This window comes from Mercenaria mercenaria, chromosome 4, assembly GCF_021730395.1.
Source record: "Mercenaria mercenaria strain notata chromosome 4, MADL_Memer_1, whole genome shotgun sequence".
NCBI lineage: Eukaryota > Metazoa > Mollusca > Bivalvia > Venerida > Veneridae > Mercenaria > Mercenaria mercenaria.
The window spans coordinates 27,495,183-27,516,695 of NC_069364.1; the positions used below are offsets into that span (position 1 = coordinate 27,495,183).

The 21,513-nt window shown below is 36.2% G+C and overlaps 1 protein-coding gene across 1 annotated transcript in view; it reads right to left on the bottom strand.

The window, feature by feature from the left end:
- LOC123552779 (tumor susceptibility gene 101 protein-like) overlaps window positions 1-21,093 on the bottom strand; it is a 38,687-nt gene extending 17,594 nt beyond the window's left edge. Inside the window, exons 1-6 of the mRNA XM_053540829.1 lie at window positions 20,908-21,093; window positions 11,453-11,537; window positions 9,635-9,700; window positions 9,161-9,324; window positions 6,195-6,327; window positions 2,116-2,244 (exon numbers count right to left, since the gene is read on the bottom strand). Of these exons, the coding sequence (XP_053396804.1) occupies window positions 2,116-2,244; window positions 6,195-6,327; window positions 9,161-9,324; window positions 9,635-9,700; window positions 11,453-11,537; window positions 20,908-20,949 (619 nt within the window). The 5' untranslated portion in view covers window positions 20,950-21,093. The remainder of the gene's footprint in view (window positions 1-2,115; window positions 2,245-6,194; window positions 6,328-9,160; window positions 9,325-9,634; window positions 9,701-11,452; window positions 11,538-20,907) is intronic.
- Window positions 21,094-21,513: the final 420 nt, after the last annotated feature.

Below are 21,513 nucleotides of genomic sequence, written 5' to 3' on the forward strand. Positions count from 1 at the left end.
GACCACAGATGCAGAGTGATTTGAATAGCCCACAATCTGATGATGATAGGCTAAACAAGAGCACCGCCTTGCGGGTGCTGACGCTCATCTGATTTTTTTTGTATAATAGAAATATTGTCCTACCCATGATTTTCTAAGTCTAAAAAGGGCCATCATTCTTGCAAAAAGCAGGATAGAGTTATGTTTCTTGATGTACAGTGTCCACTTATGATGGTGAAAAACTGTTGCAAGTTTTAAAGCAATAGCTTTGATAGTTTATGAGAAAAGTTGACTTAAACATAATACTCAACCAAGAAAATGATTTTCTAAGTCCAAAAGGGGCAATAATTATTGCAAAAAGCAGGATGGAGTTATGTTGCTTGCTGTACAGGGTCAGCTTATTATGGTGAACAAGTGTTGCAAGTTTTAAAGCAATAGCTTTGATAGTTTAAGAGAAAAAGTTGACCTAAACATAAAACTTAACCAAGGAATCTGATATTTTCTAAGTCCAAAAGGAGCCATAATACTTGCAAAAAGCAGGATGGAGTTATGTTTCTTGCTGTACAGGGTCAACTTATGATGGTGAACAAGTGTTGCAAGTTTTAAAGCAATTTATTCGACAGTTTAGGATAAAAGCTGACCTAAACATAAAACTTAACCAAGAAAACTGATTTTCTAAGTCCAAAAGGGGAAATAATTCTTGCAAAAAGCAAGATGGAGTTATGTTTCTTGATGTACAGGGTCTGATTATGTTGGTGAACAAGTATTCCAAGTTTCAAAGCAATAGCTTTGATAGTTTAGGAGAAAAGTTGACCTAAACATAAAACTTAACCAAGAAATCTGATATTTTCTAAGTACAAAAGGGGCCATAAATCTTGCAAAAAGCAAGATGGAGTTATGTTTCTTGCTATACAGGGTCAGCTTATGATGGTGAACACATATTCCAAGTTTCAAAGCAATAGCTTTGATAGTTTAGGAGAAAAGCTGACCTAAACATAAAACTTAACCAGGCAATGCCGACGCCGACGCCGACAACCGCTCAAGTGATGACAATAACTCATCATTTTTTTTCAAAAAATCAGATGAGCTAAAAAACTAACTTTTCCCCTCATTTCTTGCTTGCCTGGTGAGATTTGTTACGGTTTAAAAAAACCAAAACATTTCTTGCTGTACTTTTCAACACCATTTCTGTTGCTTGGTAAGTCTGGTTATCAAGGAGAACAAAAGACTACTTAATGCTGCAAGTTTGATCCCAATGGCAGCAAAACACAAACTATGTTGTACAATAAATTAGACATTGATGCCCCTACTATGTGACGTAAGACCAAAAAGTATGGGTTTAATGGCACTCTGAACACAGAACATGTATACTGAACTAAAGAACTGAAAAATAACAAAAATACTATAAACATTTATTTTGGTTTTACATGTTACATCACTTATGGTGAAAGTCTGTACCAGCTAGTGGAATATCTGTGTACATACAAGACAAGAAAAATGATGTAACATCTCTGTCTTGTAAATGTTATCCTGAGCCTAGGGTCTACTTCTTGTACTTAACACATCCTCTTTTCATGGCAAATGTTAGTGCCAAGTTATTTGAATATCCATCAATATATACAAAAGTTATGGACTGGACAAGAAAAATAAGTAAAATATTTACCTGTATGTGTGACCTTGACCTTTAAGCTTAGGAGTCAGTCTTTTATGAGACACTCCTAGTAATGGTGAAATCTTGTGCCGCTTTACATAAATATTCTTTCATTTATTTAAAAGTAAATGTTGATATATTTTTCACCTCTAGGGATGACCTCGACCCTTTAGCTGAAGCCTTTTTTTTCTGTTGTGTTTAACACAACAACAACACAATTATAGGTCAAATTGCGATTTTCCTGCTTTGATGGTGGAGGAAGACCCCAGGTGCCCCTCTGTGCATTATTTCACCTGGGTAGAATTAAGCTAGGGTCTAGGTCTTACACGCCACACACTGTGGTAGTCCTATAACTGTTAACTTTCATTCATTACAAGTTGGATTTATAGTTTATATGTGCTATAAAAATATATATAAAAAATTTAGTGCCCTAAAAAACAACCTATTTTAGCCCATGGGGGTGTTTAAAATCAAATATATGGTACCTGTGTACTGTCCTGGGTAACTGCTATTCTGTGGGTACCCAGTGTTACTGGCTGGGTATGGTGTATTGGCAGAATATGGTGTATTTGAACCGCCCATTCCTGGCATTGGCATTGGGAAGGAACCAGTTCCTGAAAATAGGAGATAAAAATAATATAACATTCATTTTCATTGTTAAACTAAACTTAAACTTATCTGTCTTATTACAGGGCTTTTGGTAGGTTCTGAAACTCAAGAGTCATTGACTTTTCAGCCTAAATTTTCAAGGGTCAAAATCAGATTTTCAAGAGTCAAGATCAGCTTTTCAGGGGTCAAGCAACATGTATACTGTTAAGCGTAAAAAAAAATGTTTGTTTCCGGTATCCCGACCTACCCTAAATTTTTGGCCCGACCCTAAATGTTTTTATGGCCTTGGAGAATATTTTTTTCAACTTTTTAACAAAAAGATGCAAAACTGCACATTTTATGCTTTAAACATGGCCAGTGATGTTAGAAATCAACTTACTGATGCTCTAAAGGCATAACCCCCTTATTTGTAATTATTTTTTGACATAAAAATAATTTCCGAAAAGTCTCCCTTAATAAAAAAACTTCCAAAAAAAAAAAAATGTTCCGACCTTCCTATCCTAATTATTTTGAGCATGTTACCAGATACAAAGATTTTTTTTTAGGCCTTATTAATGCAACTCTCACAGACTTTATCTAAAACTAGTACATTAGTCATAACAGATTATCTTAAACATTTCATATTTTAGTTGTCTTATTTTGCACATTGCCTAAAAGTGGGTGGGGTTTAGTGCTTTGCATGCTTTTATTATCAGCAAATTCTTCTAAATAAGAGCTGCTTTGGCAACAGTGATCATATTTTTCATAAATGCAGATGTTTTATTGGCTTTTTATTCAGACTGTACTAGAAAAATCTTGTAAGAAATGATAAAAATGTCCGAAAATGGCGGTCTCGAAAACGAGTGACAAACGGAAAACGAAAGTAACATTTAAAATTCTTGAAAAAATAACTGTTTTTAAATTTCATTTTCTCATATACCCAGTATAATTTCTGCTTATTAATTTGTTTTGGCCCAAAAAAAGCCTCGGCAATGATAATAAATTTTTCTATAGACCGTGACGGCCAACCGGTCATGTAATCGTATCGAGCACACAAAATAATTAACAAGTGGTTTCAACACGATAATTAAAGCTGCATTGTTATCAATTAACTTTTACACATTGATCAATAAACACCCTTTTATAATGACAAGGCATATTGTACTAAATACAAACGCGAGATAATCACGTGTCATTTTGGCGCGTGGCGTGACTGACATCTGTTTGGGAGCTAATTAACATACGGGCGCTCCCCCTACTGCCATATTTCTGCTTGTGCCGGCGAACAATATTGAAATTCACTGGGATTTTGATGAACAGGGGGCAGAACTATCGAACTTGAGACGCATCTAAGTAAATTTCCGCGAGTCAAGCCGACGCACGTGGCGTAATTTATGCGGGTCAAATACGAATTTTTCTAGATTTTCGTGGGTCAAAACCCGGGACCTCAGGTCAGCCGAACGCCCTTACTAGATGTGTGTCCATAAGACACTGGTGTCCTGACTGCCTGTCACTATACATTTATAAAATACTTGATGAAAATGCAAAACGACTTAGTTAAACTTTCCGTATTACCATGGATTGAGGTGTGAGTCATCAGTTCTTTTTTTAGTTGGGTTTAACATCATATCGATACAATTATAAGTCATATGACTACTTTCCAGCTTTCTACGATGGAGGAAAACCCAAGGTGCATTACAATTTGTATCATCACGGGAGGACACCTAGGTAGGGACACAGACTTTTGAGTAAGCCAACTGGATGGTTTACTACATGAAGAATTCAACCACCGAGCTTGGTTTGAACCAGCATCAGTGAGGGGCAAGTGATTCAAAGTCCCTAGCCAACTGGCCACAGAGGCCCCTGTGAGTCATAAGAAGGGGGTATTGTATGGATACTTCAAATCAAAAGCATGAAGAAACACAGGATAAAACAAACTGAGTAAAATATATTGCTTTTTTGGATGGGGGAGAGGGAAGGATGGCCAAAGGGGGTGTTGAATCCAAAACAAAACCCCCAGGTGCACAACTTCACATGTTGACCAACATTCCTATAATGTTTCATGACTTCAGGTCAAATACAAAATGTACATTTTGAGATACATGTGACACAAACTTTTAGGTCCTAATGTATCCTCTTTGACTAAGTCAGGGGTCATAACTCTAGTACTGCAAAATGAAATCCTAAACAAAATCCTAGTTGAACAACTTCACATGCTGACCAATATTCCTATAATTATCACGACTCCAAGCCAAATACTTACTGAGATGTACACTGTATGCAACACAAACTTTAAAGTCCTTTCATGCAGCATATTTTTACCAAGTCAGGGGCAATAACTATCATCTGGCTGAATAAAAACCTAAAGGTGCACAAATTCACATGCTGAATAACAACCCTATGATGTTTCATTCCTCCTGGTCAAATACGTTTTGAGACATGCACAACACAAATTCAGCTGGATAAATGGACATATGAATGAACACAAGTTTGAACTAGAGGTGCTTTTGAGAAAAGCGCATGTCTCCCACAACTGCCTAATCATCTAAACACCAAGTCAGTCTTTTTATACAATTTAGTAACAACAAATATACCTTTGAAGAGTAAAATGGCTGATTTTCAGTAATTCAAGGGCCATAATTCTGAAGTGCCTATGCCAATTTTGCTAGTTATCGAACCTGGGAGAGGACTTATGGTCACACACATTTTGTTTAAGTTTGGTGACGATTGGATGAGAAATATTCTGTGAAAAAAGACTGATTTTTGGTAATTCAAGGGCCAAAATTCCTAAGTGCCTGAGTCGATTTGGCTAGTTATTAAACTTGGCTGAGAACTTATGGTCAAACACATTTTGTTCAAGTTTGGTGAAGATCGCATGTGAAATGTTTGACTTAAGAGTGCGGACAAGATGAATGGTTTTTGGTGCATGTTTGAGAACGAATACTTCAGCATTTTTATGAGTCTAGGTGATTCATTGATTATTGTCAAGGGCCATAATTCCGAAGACCCTGGGCCGATTTGGCTAGTTATCAAACTTGGCCAAGGTCTTATTGGCAAACACATTTTATTTAAGTTTGGTGAAGATCGCATGTGAAATGTTTGACTTAGAGTGCGGACAAGATTAATGGTTTTTGGTGCATGTTTGAGAATGAAGACTGCAGCATTTTTATGAGTCTAGGTGATTCATTAATTATTGTCAAGGGCCATAATTCCAAAGACGCTGAGCGGATTTGGCTAGTTATCGAACTTGGCCAAGGTCTTATTGGCAAACACAATTTGTTCAAGTTTGGTGAAGATCAGATCAGAAATGTTTGGCTTAGAGTGCAGACAAGATGAATGGTTTTTGGTGCATGTTTGAGAATGAAGACTTCAGCATTTTTATGAGTGTAGGTGATTCATTAATTACTGTCAAGGGCCATAATTCTGAAGTGTCTTGGCCAATTTGGCTAGTTATCAAACTTGGCTGAGGTCTTATGGTCAAACACATTTTGTTCAAGTTTGGTGAAGATCAGATGAGCAATATTCGACTTAGAGTGCGGACAAGCTTTGTGACTGACACTCACACAGACTGGAGTAAATCAATATGTTTCCCACACCACTGTGTGGTGGGAGACATAAAAAGGGTAAATTGGCATTATTCATAAAAATGGATCTAAATCATATTTTTTAACTTATGTAAAACTTGACATATTTTTCTCCTTGTCATAATATCATATGAGCCACGTCATGAGAAAACTAACATAGTGCGTTTGCAACCAGCATGGATTCAGACCAGCCTGTGCATCTGTGCAGTCTGGTCAGGATCCATGCTGTTCGCTAATGGTTTCTCTTATTGCAATAGGCTTTGAAAGCAAACAGCATGGACCCTGACCAGACTGCGCGGATGTGCAGGCTGGTCTGGATCCATGCTGGTCGCAAAGCCACAATGTTGGTTTTCTTATGATGCGGCTCATATGCACACAGTGACAATACTGACCAGTGGGTGGGTATGGTGTTTGGTTCGGGTATCGTACTGGAGGCTGCTGTTGCTGTTGTCTGGAGTACACAGGCGGTTCCTCTCCAAATACTATGGTTAAAATCTGAATCATTCCTAGCAGATCAGAATTTGGCTGAAAAAATCAACACACTCTGTTGAATAATATGGTGTAAATCATTGAATAATATCATGAAATTTAAATCGCTGAATAATACCATGATACCATGTAAATTGTTAAATCAGGGTGTTTGGTTGACCCGAGGTCCCTGGTTTTGACCCGCGAAAAACTTGTATTTGACCCGCATAGAATATGCCCCGTGCGTCGGCTTGACTCGCGGAAATTTACTTTGATGCGTCTGAGTTCGAAAGTTCTGCCCCTTGTCAATCAAAATCCAGTAAATTTCAATATTGTTCGCCGGCACAAGCAGAAGTATGACAGTAGGCGGAGCGTCGTATGTTAATTAGCTACTGACAGATGTCAATCACGCTAGCAACGACTGACACGTGGACATCTCGCGGTTTGTTTTTTGTGCAATAATGACCTGTCATTATCAAAGGTGTCTGTTGATCAATGTGTAAAAGTTAATAGATAAACAAAGCAGCCTTGAATTATCGTGTTTGTACCACTTGTTAATTATTTTGTGTGCTTGATTACACGTGCCGGTTGGCCGTCACGGTCTGTAGCAAATTTCTTATCATTGCTGAGGCTTTGTTTGGTCCAAAACAAATTAAATGCTTTACATAAGTAGAAATTATAAGTGGTATGGTGAAAAAACGAAATTTAAAACAGGTATTTTATCAAGAATTTTAAATGTTTACTTTCGTTTTCCATATTTGTCACTCGTTTTCGCGACCGCCATTTTCGGACAGTTTTATCATTTCTTACAAGATTTTTCAAGTACAATCTAAATAAAAAGTCTGCATTTAAGAAAAATATGATCACTGGTGCCAAACCATTCTCTTATTTAGAAGAATTTGCAGAAGAATAAAATCATGAAAAACACCAAACCCCACCCACCTTTAGGCAATGTGCAAAATAAGACAACTAAAATATGAATTGCTTAAGAAAATCTGTAATGACTAATGTAAAGTCTGTGCGAGTTACATTATTAACAGTATAGCTTGACCCCTGAAAGGCTGATCTTGACTCTTGAAAATCTGATTTTGACCCTTGAAAATATAGGCTGAAGAGTCAATGACTCTTGAGTTTCAGAACCTGCTGAAAGCCCTGAGTTAAATATAACAAAGACTATGTAAATTGTTGAATAATACCACGTAAATTGTTGAATAATACCACGTAATTGCTGAATAATACCATGTAAATTGTTGAATAATACAATGTAAACTTTTGAATATCACCATGAAAATTGTATCTCTCATCACTCTCATTTAATTTAAGTTCTACATAAAAAGAATTATCATGTAAAAACTGGTAGACTTGAATAATAATCAAGGTAATAATTTAACAACACAGCCTTTTCATTTATTATCTGTTACTGCCCACTCAGGTAATCTACTTGTGTTTGGAATTAAGACACCAAAAGGGAGGGAGTTTAGCCTCTACCATATAGCGGGTTAGTTCTGCGGGTTTTTATTTCTGCTAAATTTACGGGTCAAGGCTGTCATGCAGAAATAAATTCCGCACATTGAAACTATCAGCAGAATTTTTGACGCAGAAATAAACTTTGATACTTCGTTTAATATAATGACCCGTTATCTTTATTTCACGAGCTTTTCGTCTGCTGTCAAGTTATTCACACCGTATCGATTGTGGTTGATTGCTGTTGTTATTGTAAACAGAGAACCTGCTTTAGTGGTCACTTCTATAAGGCAGCCAACCTGTCTTAAGCAGCCAGTGTCTCATTTCCCAAATTGGTCATTCATTCTATAAATTACCTGCATTATTAGCCACCTGCAATAAGCAGCCACTTTTTCCCACTCCCTTGGCTGGCTGCCTAAGACAGGTTTTACTGTAAATCTATTGTCCACGAATGAATGGTTATCGTTTCGGGCGTGTAATCTTTACAAGTGTATATCACAAGACACGCTAGGTTTGTGAAAAGTTTAACAAACGTTATATAAATGTGTACCTTAACTGACGACGAACTGTGAAACTAATTCCTGTGTGTTGTTACTATTGTAACTGAATGGACTGTGAACGGGCTCTGTTCTAGACTTTGCATTTGTATATATTTGTAAATAAATCGTAAATTTTTCTACCAGCAGCATTACATTTTATGAAAATGTCTTTCAAAATGAATTACCAGTTCTAGACCTACAGTTTTATTTTTAACTCTGACTTTTGATCATGCTCAGTAATGAAAAGAAATCAGATTTAAACATAAATCAGCTGTGCCAATTCAACTAACGAGAACGATACACATTTGAGTCGTTGATTATGACGTAGTAATGCAGTAGCTATTTCCCATGCACAGAATTTACTTCCAGTTAATGCAAACCGCAAAAATTAATTCCTGCTTTTCTAGAAGGTCGCAGAAATAGAAACCGCAGAAATAAACTAGGCCCATTTTAGGACAAAACTGCAGAATTTTTTGCCCACAGAATTAACCCTCTATACAGTATCTGGTGCAGTGTTCTCTTGTTCTATGCAGCTCTGAATAGGTCAGTCTCTAAATAACATTATACATAGCAAAACGCTAATATACTACATCAGTAAATTTGTGAACAACTTGAAAAGGTTATAATTTTGTAAAAATGCAAAATGGACTTATGGGACCTATGCAGTGCAAGTCAGTATGTCACAGTGAATAAGTGTGTGAAGTTTCCATCTATTCTCACTAGTGGTTCTGAAATACGAGCATACAAAAAAAAAATCTTTGCCAAATCGGAACACCAATGCTGATGCGAATGCCGATGCACGGATGAGTCCAATAGTGCTACCTATTCTTTGAATAAATCGGCTAAAAAACTCTGGTTTCACTGTATGTCTGTCATTTGTTACTTACATATTTCCATTCTCTAAGATATGGAAGATCAATTTTTCCATTCATATCTACATTTCTGCCTGACTTTATCTGCATTGTGGATGTTGGTCTCACATACACCATTGGTGGATTGTACGGATGTGTGTCCATCAACCAGATACATATCGGTATATTGTATATTGAACCTACAAAGTGAAATATGTATCAATGTTCGTAAACTTATTCAAAAGCTTATACAATGTAAATAAAATCGTCTACAGTAAAACCCAATCTGACTCTTTAACAATTACTTGCTTCATCCATTAATTTTTTTTTTACCTGTGAAATTTAAGACAACCTATACAGAGCATGCTTTTGTCTTATGAATAACATGATCTTTATATACAGGTGTGTCTGTACTGCTATTCATTGTGAGGATGAACCAAGATATGCTCAGCTAAAAGGGTAAAAACAAGAAGAGGGGATTTTTCTTAAATTATTAAACTGTGATTTTACCTTTATAATTAACAGGTATGGTTCCATCTAGCTGTAATAGTGACTTCCTAGTACCATCGTTGAACACTGGAATAAACATTAATATCAGACCAATGGAAAACAATTTTACAATACTCAAAAGTTATATACTCAGTGTTTTTCCCCACTAATTTGGGAATGTGGCCGGGGCCTTTTCAATTGGGAAAAATGCGTCGTAAAATGCCTACAATGTATTTGCCATTGGGATTGGGACCCAATTTCGGCCCCAAATTGGCCAGGAAAAAAAACACTGATACTTGTTGATTTCTGCCCTCACCAGTGTTTGCTTTGAATTGTCATATTTAAACACTGAAGTGAACACAAAGTTTAAATAAGATATAAGGAGTTTTATAGCAGATCCAGTGATAACGGTACTCACTTAGCAAAAAAGAAACAAGTTCTTTAAAAACGAGATGCCCACGGGCAACATGTCGAGCCCGCCAGCTGTCAAAAGGACTGGGAGCTGCACATGACACTCCCTCATTGAGGCAAACATTTATGCCAAATAAAAAAGAGATTGCAAAAAGTTACAATATAAGTTATTTAAAGTAACAACTAAGGGATGTAAATCTTAAAAAAAAAAAAAAAAATTCTAGGTCCACATAAAAATCCTCACCAGTAGAGATAGGTCAAAATTCACCTGAAAATTGGATGTAACATGCATGTTGTACTACAGAAAAGTGGTCTTGATTTTTCCCTACGACCAGTAATAAAAAAAGTTATGAATATAAGCTATTTATAGTAACAACAAAGGGAAGTAATTCTAGGATCTTGCGCATGACACTCCGTCTCATGATGATGAACAATTGTGCCAAGTTACATCAAAATCCCTCAATGCATCAAAAAGAAATGCTCCAGAAAAAGTCATTCTTGTATCTGACTTTTGACCTCTAAGTGTGACCTTGACTTTAGACCTAGGGACCTGGTTCTTGCGCTTGACACTCCATCTCATGGGGGTGAACATTTGTGCCAAGTTACATCAATATCCCTCCATGCATGAAGAAGAAATGCTCCGAACAAAGTTGTCAGTCTTGTATCCTTTGACCTATAGTAATAACAAAGGGAAGTAATTCTAGAATCTTGTGCATGACACTCCGTCTCATGATGATGAACAATTGTGCCAAGTTACATCAAAATCCCTCTATGCATCAAAAAGAAATGCTCCAGACAGTCATTCTTGCATCTGACATTTGACCTCTAAGTGTGACCTTGACCTTAGACCTAGGGATCTGCTTCTTGCACATGACACTCCGTCTCATGATGGTGAACAATTGTGCCAAGTTACATGTACATCAAAATCCCTCCATGCAAGAAGGAATGCTCCGGACAGTCATTTTTGAATTTGACCTTTGACCTGTAAGTGTGACCTTGACCTTTGAGATAGGAACCTGGGGTTTACGCAAGACACTCCGTCTCACTGAGGTTAACATTCAAGCCAAATATAAACAAGATTGCTCCATGCATGTCAAAGTTATGGTCCGGACAAATAAATCCAGACGGACGTACAGACGCATGCACGGACGCACATACACTGAACAGCCATTTGGACAACTATGTCTTTGCATCCGCAAGCGGGCTCGACAGCAAACAAAACTGAATCATGAACAATAAACTGAATACATACGAAAATAGTTTAAAAACATACTTTAAAGGCTTTGTGAGCTTGTGATTACAGTTGTCTATGCTTAAGCTCACTATATATGCTAAACTCTCCGCTACGTACAAGTTTTCTGCCATTTAAATTAAAATACACAAATTAAATTTGATGTTAATGCCTGTACATGTTACTAGATTACTTACCAAAGTCATCAATCTTTGGCCTCAGGTCACCAAAAGTTGTGAAAACACCAAGAACATCACGCTTTGCAATATCAGGGTTCTTATACTGAAACAGTTATAATATTACAACATCATTTTCTTTTCAATAATATCTGATTCTGTCACTGCTTTTTTTTAAACTTGGATTAAATTAATGCACAAGCTTTTTTCTCTAGATCTACATATTACTGCTGAACAATGACTAATGATTATAACTAGCAGGCATGTTCATAGGGAATGCCTAGTAATGTGCAAAAATACAACAGATAAAACTTTTAAAAGTTTAACCTGGCTTTTAGTTAAAACCTTACAACTTACAATTTATAGAAAGGGACTAGCCTCTGCACAGACGTGTAGGCTGAGGCTAGACCGAACAGTATAGGGGGACTACATCACAGATGTATTCTCCCAGGCAAGAAAGAATTTAATGATACCGTGCTGAGTAAGGTAATAACAGAGCTCGAGAAATCCGCAATTCTGCTCAAAAATATGACTAGAACATCATTTATATAGGACAAAAAAGGTAGGGTCCTAACACCTGACCAACAAGCCTTCAGGATCACCAGAAAAGACACTCAAGACAGATCAGGTGTCTGATTTTTGACCTTCAACATAAGCCTGCTGGAAATGCAACCTTAGAAATGAGAGGACCCATTAGTACTGAGATGTACATTTGCCCTGACGGGATATCAGGCCCATTTTCCCTATAAAATTACCCCCTGTAAACTGAGTATTCCCAATGCAAAGACAATTATGTTTTTTCCCAAACCAGACCAAAAAAATCAAAATGACCACTGCCATATTTCACTTTTGCAGCTTTACCCAAGTTCTGCCAGTTTATGTATTTCTGGTGTATTTATTACCAGGATTAAAAGGTTACTTTTGGGCAGTTAACATCACATCACAATGTCAGAGACTTTGCAAAATTAATTCCTGGCTATAATAATGGCTATGCAAAAAGCACTTTGCAATATATCCACACATAAACTGTTTAATCATGTGGTTTGGGCAAGGCTTTCGTCTTTTAGGATCAGGTAAACAATAAAAGTTTCCATCGAAACCAGACAATAAAATGAATAATAAAATGTATCCAACAATTTAAACAAGAGCTGTCGGAGGACAGCAACGCTCGACTATTCAACAGCCTTGTCAATTGAATGAATACAAAAGTTGAAAAAGGGGCATAATTTTGTAAAATGCAAAGTAGAGGTATTGAACCTCTGTACTGCATGTCATATCATGACAGTGAACAAGTGTGTGAAGTTTCTATCCTTTCCAATTTGTGGATACTGAGAAACCAGCTTATACAAAAACTTAACCAAAAACTGCTAAGTCGAAGAAGGGGCATAATTTTGTAAAAATGCAAAGTAGAGTTATGGGACCTTCACGGTGCATGTTAGATCATGACAGTGAACAAGTGTGTGAAGTTTCAATCCATTCCAATTATGGATACTGAGATATCAGATTACATACAAAAATCTAACCAGTCGAAAAAGGGGCATAACTTTGAAACAAGAGGGTCATGATGACCCTTGATCGCTCACCTGAGTAATATGAGCTAAATGTTTCAAATATCAAACTGATGCTAAATATTAAGAAAGTAGGTCAGTAGGTCATATTCACGGTCAATGAAAGTCAGTTTTCAGATCGGTGTGCAAAACTGTACTTGTCATCCAAATTTCAAGGCTCTATCTTAAAAAACAAACTAGTTTACTTCTAGACAATTTTTGGAAGATTTTCCTATGTACAATCAAGAAACCCCTCGGGCGGGGCCAATTTGACACCAAGGTCATGATTTGAAAAAAAATTTGTAGAGGTCCACTAGGCAATGCTACATGTCAAATATCTAAGCTCTAGGCCTTCTGGTTTATTTTTAGAAATTTTTTGAAGATTTTCCTATGTACAATTAAGTTACCGCTGGGGCGAGGTCAATATTACCCCTGGGGTCATGATTTGAACAAAGTTTGTAGAAGTCTACTAGGCAATGTTACATATCAAATATCTAAGATCTAGGCCTTCTGGTTTATTTTTAGCAAATTTATGAAGATTTCCCTATGTACAATCAAATAACCCCTGGGGCTGGGTCAATTTGACCCTGGGGGTCATGATTTGAACAAAATTTGTAGAGGTCCACTAGGCAATGCTACATGTCAAATATCTAAGCTCTAGGCCTTCTGGTTTATTTTTAGAATTTTTTTGAAGATTTTCCTATGTAAAATCAAGTGACCCCTGGGGTCATGAGTTAAACAAATTTTGTAGAGGTTCATTAGGCAATGCTACATGTGAAATATCTAAGCTCTAGGCCTTCTGGTTTATTTTTAGAAATTTTTTGAAGATTTCCTATGTAAAATCAAGTGACCCCTCGGGTGGGGTCAATTTTGACCCCGGGGGTCATGATTTGAACAAATTTTGTAGAGGTCCACTAGGCAATGCTACATGTACATGTGAAATATCTAAGCTCTAGGCCTTCTGGTTTATTTTTAGAATTTTTTTAAAGATTTTCCTATGTAAAATCAAGTGACCCCTCGGGCAGGGTCAATTTTGACCCTGGGGTCATGAGTTGAACAAATTTTGTAGAGGTCCTCTAGGCACTGCTACATGTCAAACATTTAAGCTCTAAGCCTTCTGGTTTATTTTTAGAAAATTTTGGAGATTTTTCTATGTACAATCAAGTAACCCCATGGGGCGGGGTCAATTTGACCGGGGGGGGGGGGGGGGGGGGGGGGGGGGGGGGGGGGGGTCATTATTTGAACAGATTTTGTAGAAGGCTACTAGACAATGCTAAATGTCAAATATCTAAGATCTAGGCCTTCTGTATTATTTTTAGAAATTTTTTGAAGATTTTCTAATGTACAATCAAGTGACCCCTGTGGCAGGGTCAATTTTGACCCCGGAGGTCATGATTTGAACAAATTTTGTAGAGGTCCATTAGGCAATGCTACAAGTGAAATATCTAAGCTCTAGGCCTTCTGGTTTATTTTTAGAAAATTTTTGAATATTTTCCTATGTAAAATCAAGTGACCCCTGGGGCGGTGTCAATTTTGACCCTGGGGTCATGATTTGAACAATTTAAGTAGAGGTCTACTAGGCAATGCTACATGTACATGTCAAATATCTAAGCTCTAGGGCTTCTGGTTTTTGAGAAGAAGATTTTCTAAGATTTTCCTATGTAAAATCAAGTGACCCCTGGGGCGGGGTCAATTTTGACCCTGGGGTCATGATTTGTACAAAATTGGTAGAGGTTCATTAGGCAATGCTTTACACCAAATATCGAAGCTCTAGGGCTTCTGGTTTTTGAGAAGAAGATTTTTAAAGTTTTTCCTTTCGGTTGCCATGGCAACCAGAGTTCTGCATGGAATTCAATTCTTTGAACAATTTGAAAGGGGGCTACCCTAGGATCATTCCTGTGAAGTTTGGTGTAATTCTGCCCTAGTGGTTTTCAAGAAGGAAGATTTTTTTAGGAAATGTTGACGGACTGATGACACACGACTGACGACGGACATTGAGCGGTCACAAAAGCTCACCATGAGCCTTTGGCTCAGGTGAGCTAAAAAAAGAGTAGAGTTATGGGACTTGCTTAGTGCATGTCAGATCATGACAGTGAACAAGTACGTGAAGTTTCAATCCATTCCAATCAGTAAGTACTGAGATACCAGCTTACATACAAAACCTTAACCAAAAATTTCTAAGTCGAAAAAGGGGCATAATTTTGTAAAAAAAGCAAAATAGAGTTATGGAACCTGTGCAATGTAGGTCAGTTTATCACAGTTAATAAGTGTGTTAAGTTTCAATCTATTCCCACAAGTGGTTACTGAGATACCAGCTTACATACAAAACGTTAACCAAAAATTTCTAAGTCGAAAAAGGAGCATAATTTTGTAAGAAAGCAAAATAAAGTTATGGAACCTGTGCAGTGTAAGTCAGTTTATCACAGTGAATAAGTGTGTGAAGTTTCAATCCATTCCCACAAGTGGTTACTGAGATACCAGCTTACATACAAAACCTTAACCAAATCGGGACGCAGGCGCGGACGCATGGGTGAGTCCAATAGCTCTACTATTCTATGAATAGCCGAGCTAAAAATGATTCAAACAAAAGAAACAGGATGCTGGTCAACAACATAATGTGTCACTGTGGCTGGAAACTGGAATGCATAACTGAAAGCTGAAGTCACTGATTCAGGTGTACTTGCTGCTTCCTTTCAAACACTGACAGTTAATAACTTACTTTCTAGTTTTCATTTTTTTAACACAAATATTGAATAAATATAGTTTAACAGGTTATACGTCCTGTTTATGGACAGCTAGACACTTCCTATAATCAGGGCTTCCATTTGGATTCAATTTCATGGAGACAAGACTGCCTAACATTCAGATTTTGGAGTCCCTCTTAAATTTTCTTGGAGTCCTACGTAGTATCACTTTGTACAATGACCTTCAATAGGTGCACGACACTTGGTCGAAAGACACTTGGTCTAATATGACACTTCCTCGAAGATGAAACATGGCCGAATCCGACACTTAGCCGAATCCGACACTTGGTCTAATTTTCATATAAAGTACGACACTTGGTCGAAATTGTTACGTTTGACAAAGGCCTTTATGATTAAAATTGATTGTATCATCGGCTTACGTTTACCGTTTACTCAATGGGTAAATAACCATAATTGATTAGAAACGTGTTATTTGGTGAACAAAGTTCTTATGAATTGGACCGGAGAAGCCTACGGGTAAGTATAATTATAATTTTAGTTTCAGTATATTTGTTATGATATGTTATTGTAAAGTGTAAAAGCAAACAAGTAATGGAGGAAAAGCCTGAATATTTTCTTAGTTTACGTGGTGCAAACAAAAATGACTTTAAAAGGATTTAACTATTGTAACGATAGAGGAGTGTCTGAAAAGGTATATTGGCGTTGCGAAAACAGAAAGTGCGAAGGCCGCGCAGAGAGTGGTACAGGACTTTGGGAAACGATCGTCTGAAGAATTTCTGAGGGGAATAGCATACAACATAAGATACTAATAAAGAGACTGTAACTCGATAAATCTACCTGATCGATTTTGTTATAAATCAAGCACAGTTTAATAAAATGTTTCCGCTTTCTTTTCTCGTTCAATATGTAAGTACTCCTTTTCCGATTTTTTTTTCAACATTGTAAGTACTCCTTTTCCGATTATTTTAGACCAACTTTCGACCAAATTCGACGAGTATGTACAGTACAGCTAGCGCGGAACCTTCATTTGAACACCCGTCGCCGCAATTCCAATTCGCGTGTTCGTTTTTACTGTCCGCCGCGACGGGTGTCATATCGGATATTTCGGGTGTTCAGGAATGGTCATTGCCGGAGGCAGCGAACACCGCGCGTTGCGATGGACGGGCGCGATGGTCCGTGGTGGTCGGCCGCGAGGAAACCTGGTGTTCATTCAATACTTTTTGAAAGAATTATTCATCTCATAATTTATAAATATAAATGCTTAAATTGTCTATGCATATACAAACTAATTATTTAGGATGTATACCTCGTCCGTATACTCGTAATCAGTCGCGATGTTATGATATGTAACAGTAATTATCACATTGTTTTGTATTTTCTGTAAAATCTAAATAGAGTTGCATATTCTTTGTTTCGTTCTAACAGTTTTATTTCTATTTTCAGGTCACTGCAAGCGTATAAACCTTTAATCCTATTGTTCATTTCTAAATCGATTGTTGAGTTAATTTTATGCTATTCGCACCTCATCTAACAAATACCTTACAAATTATGTTTTACTAACAGCTGTTTCTTACTGTTTTATTTATTACGGTACCTAATACGCTCTTTTGTTTCGCTTGTTTGTCATTTTTCAGTTGTTTAGAAATTATTGGTAAGTTTCTTTACACTGTTCTATGATTGCTACTCATCAAATAATTATTGTTATTTGTTCGTAATATGTTTAATAATATAATTACTATCATATTTGTTGACAATCTGTGATAAGATGAATATATTTAATAGTATTTCAAAACTTTTTACTCGAGTCTTTGATTTATTATTTTCATTTCTGATTAGATGAATATTTAATACACACTTTTATGATATATGAGACTTAGGTACATACCTTTTGTTTTCGGAATTCCGCATATTGTTGTAATATTTACATGTACTTTTTCTGTAAACAATAGAAACAGTTGCATTTTTTAATTACAGGTAAACGTAAGCGAGCGGCGAATTTGGTGTTTGAGAAGAAGATGAATATGAAGTTTTTGTTCAAATACAAATAGACATAGTCTGTTATTTTACACCCTCTTGCTCATTTATTAACTAAACAGTCATAAATGCCATATGGTGACCGAAAAAAAGACTCTCTTTATGTGGTCTCAGTGTGGTTTGTTTTTCTCTGGACCTTCGGGTTGCTGGAGTCATCTCTGTTGTGTTTATTTTTTTCTCTGATCTTTCGGGATGCTCGAGTCGATCCACTTGTCTATACATACTGTACTGTGAAGTGAAGTTCCGTCATATGGTAGGTTTTGATGGGGTGGTGATGGTTGGTGGAGGATGCTGCACATTTCATTACCCTCGAGTTTTTATTAGTTTACATGTTAGAGTTCAGTGTACTTAAAAGGTTTTATTTTTGCTATGGTTCTACTTTGCAAATGCGGGCTCTGAATCTGCTTTTTGTGCTCTGTGCTTCCAAGAAATCTACTCATACCTATTATCTTTATTAACTTTTACAAAACCTGTCATTTAATAACATTTAACATGAGTAGTTACACTGTAAGAAGATTCAAACATCTGTAAAATAACCATTATATAAAAACAAAACACAAAAAACTAACGATACTAATAAATTGATGATAATTAATATTCATACATTCATATCATTACAAATGACCTTTGCTACTTGATGAAACATAGATATCAATCTGAATGAGGTCTTTTGGATGTCACGTAAGCACCAAAAATTTCAAAGGAAGACCGGTACAAGCTAGTAGTATATGTAGCAGCATTAGGCAATATTTCTAAATCATAGTTGTATATCTTTGACGTTACTTATCTCTGACGTTATATGTATCCTACGTTATTTGTCTCTGATGCTATATATCTCCGACGTAATAATGTATCTACGACGTTATACTTTTTCGACGCAATTATGTCCTGTCGGCGCTGTTACTAGTCGTGGTGCATCCAGTTGTCGTTCCGTCGGTCATTACTTGTTCTGGCCTTGCCATATATAGCTCATAATTTTAATGGTAATAAAATTAATTATGTGTCCAGATGTCTCCGTTTTTTTCTCAGTTCGTCATTTGCATCTCATCTCCCAGTTCGTCAGAGGCCCACATACTTGTAGTACTAATACTGCATAATAAAAATGTGCCAAATATGGTAAGGACAGAACAATGACGGGAACACGTTAGGTAGATATGTATTAAAAGAAAAATGTTAAAAACTCCTTGTGCAAAATATTGCAGGAAAACTAATAAGACACTAATCTTGCATAGTCTCCGCCTGAAATAGACAAAAAAAAAAAAACATTCAGAATGTGTGCTCAATACTTTCGAAGACCACTATACTTTTCACCAAACAGCATTTTACATTAATTCCGTAATATAATAAATTACTGAAATTTTATCAGCTTGTAAGTCACACAAATATATTAAAATGATTATTGATCATTGAACCTTTAGCACTGGGCCTTTAGTTGTAAAAACATTCAAAGAGAACCTATGTACACTGTTTCTGTTCAGATTCACTTGGAAAAGTTGTGCACTTTTAAAAACTATCATGCAGACGTTTTCGAACCAAACAGAACGTTGTTACTAGCAATAAAAGCAATACAAATTCGTTACAAAACAGAACGTTTTTTAATTGTAAAATAACTTTTAGTCGTTAATGCAAATAAATTCATTAGAAAAAGAAACCTAGCAACTTACCTCTATTATAATCTTTTAATTTTATGCCAAATTCATAATAAAGATAAACCGTTAAGTGCTAAACAATATAACTGTTAGGTATTGTTAGTATAAAAACACTAGATTGGAACGAAAATAAATATAACAAAGTACAAAAGTATACGTTTCTTGACAACGGCTGTACCTGCAAAATAAATAAAATCAGTATGTAATAATACTGAAACAATTGCTCAAATCCCGAAGCTAATATAAATTAAAAAATAAAAACATGTTCATAACATTAGGAGTTCTAAAGTTCTCTGAGATTCGCTTTTGAGATAGTACATCTTACTTGGTACAGTCTGATCGGCGGATTAATTATTTCTTACATGCATATGGTGGTCTTGCTGCCTCTAGATTTTAGTTAACAGTTGAGAAAACAGAAAACAAAACTATATTCACTCAGAAAAAAGAAACAACTATCGGCTATGTTATTTTGTTTATTTTGTTTTTAACACTTACGATTATGTGCGAGCTCTTTTTATTTAAAATACGCCGATAACGTGTCAAAATTTGACATGTGTTCAGACAATTATATGAAAAAATCTTGTGAATGTAATCAACGTGTCGCAATTTGATACAATGTGTGTGTAAAACATCCCTTCACACAATTGTTTACAATTTGGATATAATTTATTGAAAAAGATATAATCGTCAATGGCAATAAACTAAAATCAAAACATTAAAATTTTTCGGGCGTAGATAACAAGATCTGATAAAGGTAGACGAGTAAATTGAATAAATGATATACATTGTGTATTTATAATAAATACATTGTAGTTGATAAATTTAACAATTAAATGCTTCTATATACTGTTGAAAAATTAATGTTAAAATAAAACGTTGACCGCGATGGTCCCTCGCGCGTGAACACTGCGAATCCTCGCGGCCGTCCACCGCGAACCGCTGTGTTCATGACCGCGAGGGCCGACGGGTGTCAGGCCATCGCAACTGAACACCCGAAAAAATTTTTACGCGCGAGGGTCGAAGGGTTTTTGAAGGTGCCGCGCTAGCTGTACTGTAACTTCGACTATGTGTCGTATTCGGCAAAGTGTCATATTCGGCAAAGTGTCGGATTAGACAAAGTGTCAAGTTTGGCAAAGTGTCGTATTCGACGAGGTGTCTTTCGGCGAAGTGTCGTGGATCCGTAAATCCACCTTCAAGACATGTATCATCATCACTATCATCATTACTATCATCATCATATCCAATTAGTTCAGAACAATGTGTAAAGTAATAGAATTTAGAGAAAAGGACCACTAGAATGACTAGAAAAAAAAACTTAACAAAAATATATATAAAACTGATGTTAATTTAGTGAAAAAAACACTAACGGGCATTTAAAATTTAGAGATATGAGTAGTGTCTGTGTTTATATGCTCTACAAATATCCAGCTTTCCCTTAAGGCAAAATAAATAAAGGTGGGATTATATGAAACGTGTTTATTTTATGAAATGATTCATCCTCAGTTGATAAAAACACAAATAATAACAAAATAAAATGTTACCTTATTGAGAGATGACTTAAGAAACTGTTCGTAATTAGACATTTCAAATACAAGTTAGAATTCTAAAGCTTAATATCATAAGATCTGGACCATGGTAACGAACTAAATGCATGTAAACGATCGAAATTATTTTGACGATTTCTTTTCTTTTTTTTCTTTTCCGCTTCTTGGAAAATAACCGAAACGTTCCAAATATTTGAGTCAATAAACCCAAAGTATAAATTATGAAGATATTTTATTAAGCGAAAAGCAATAAGCGGAAAGCACGCCCCAATGTCGACGCCCTTTTTTACAATTACAGGGACGGGTGTTCACACACTTGTCAGTTTAGGTGAAAAGTAATTCTCAAAGGCTGGTGAGTCCAACATCAGCTAAAGCTAGACTGTAAAATAAGTCAAGAGCATGTTAAAGGAAATTCCTATAGTTTTTTATGCGCATCTTTCTGCGCAGCCGACACTTTCTATGGAAAACTGAACTGAAGTCAACATTTGTTGAAACATGTTACAGACAATCTTAAATATGATGAATCTTGAATGAAATAACATTTTTGATAAGTTTTATCAGTAATCAAATGTTGATACTGGTTTATGTTGTATTGACAAGTAT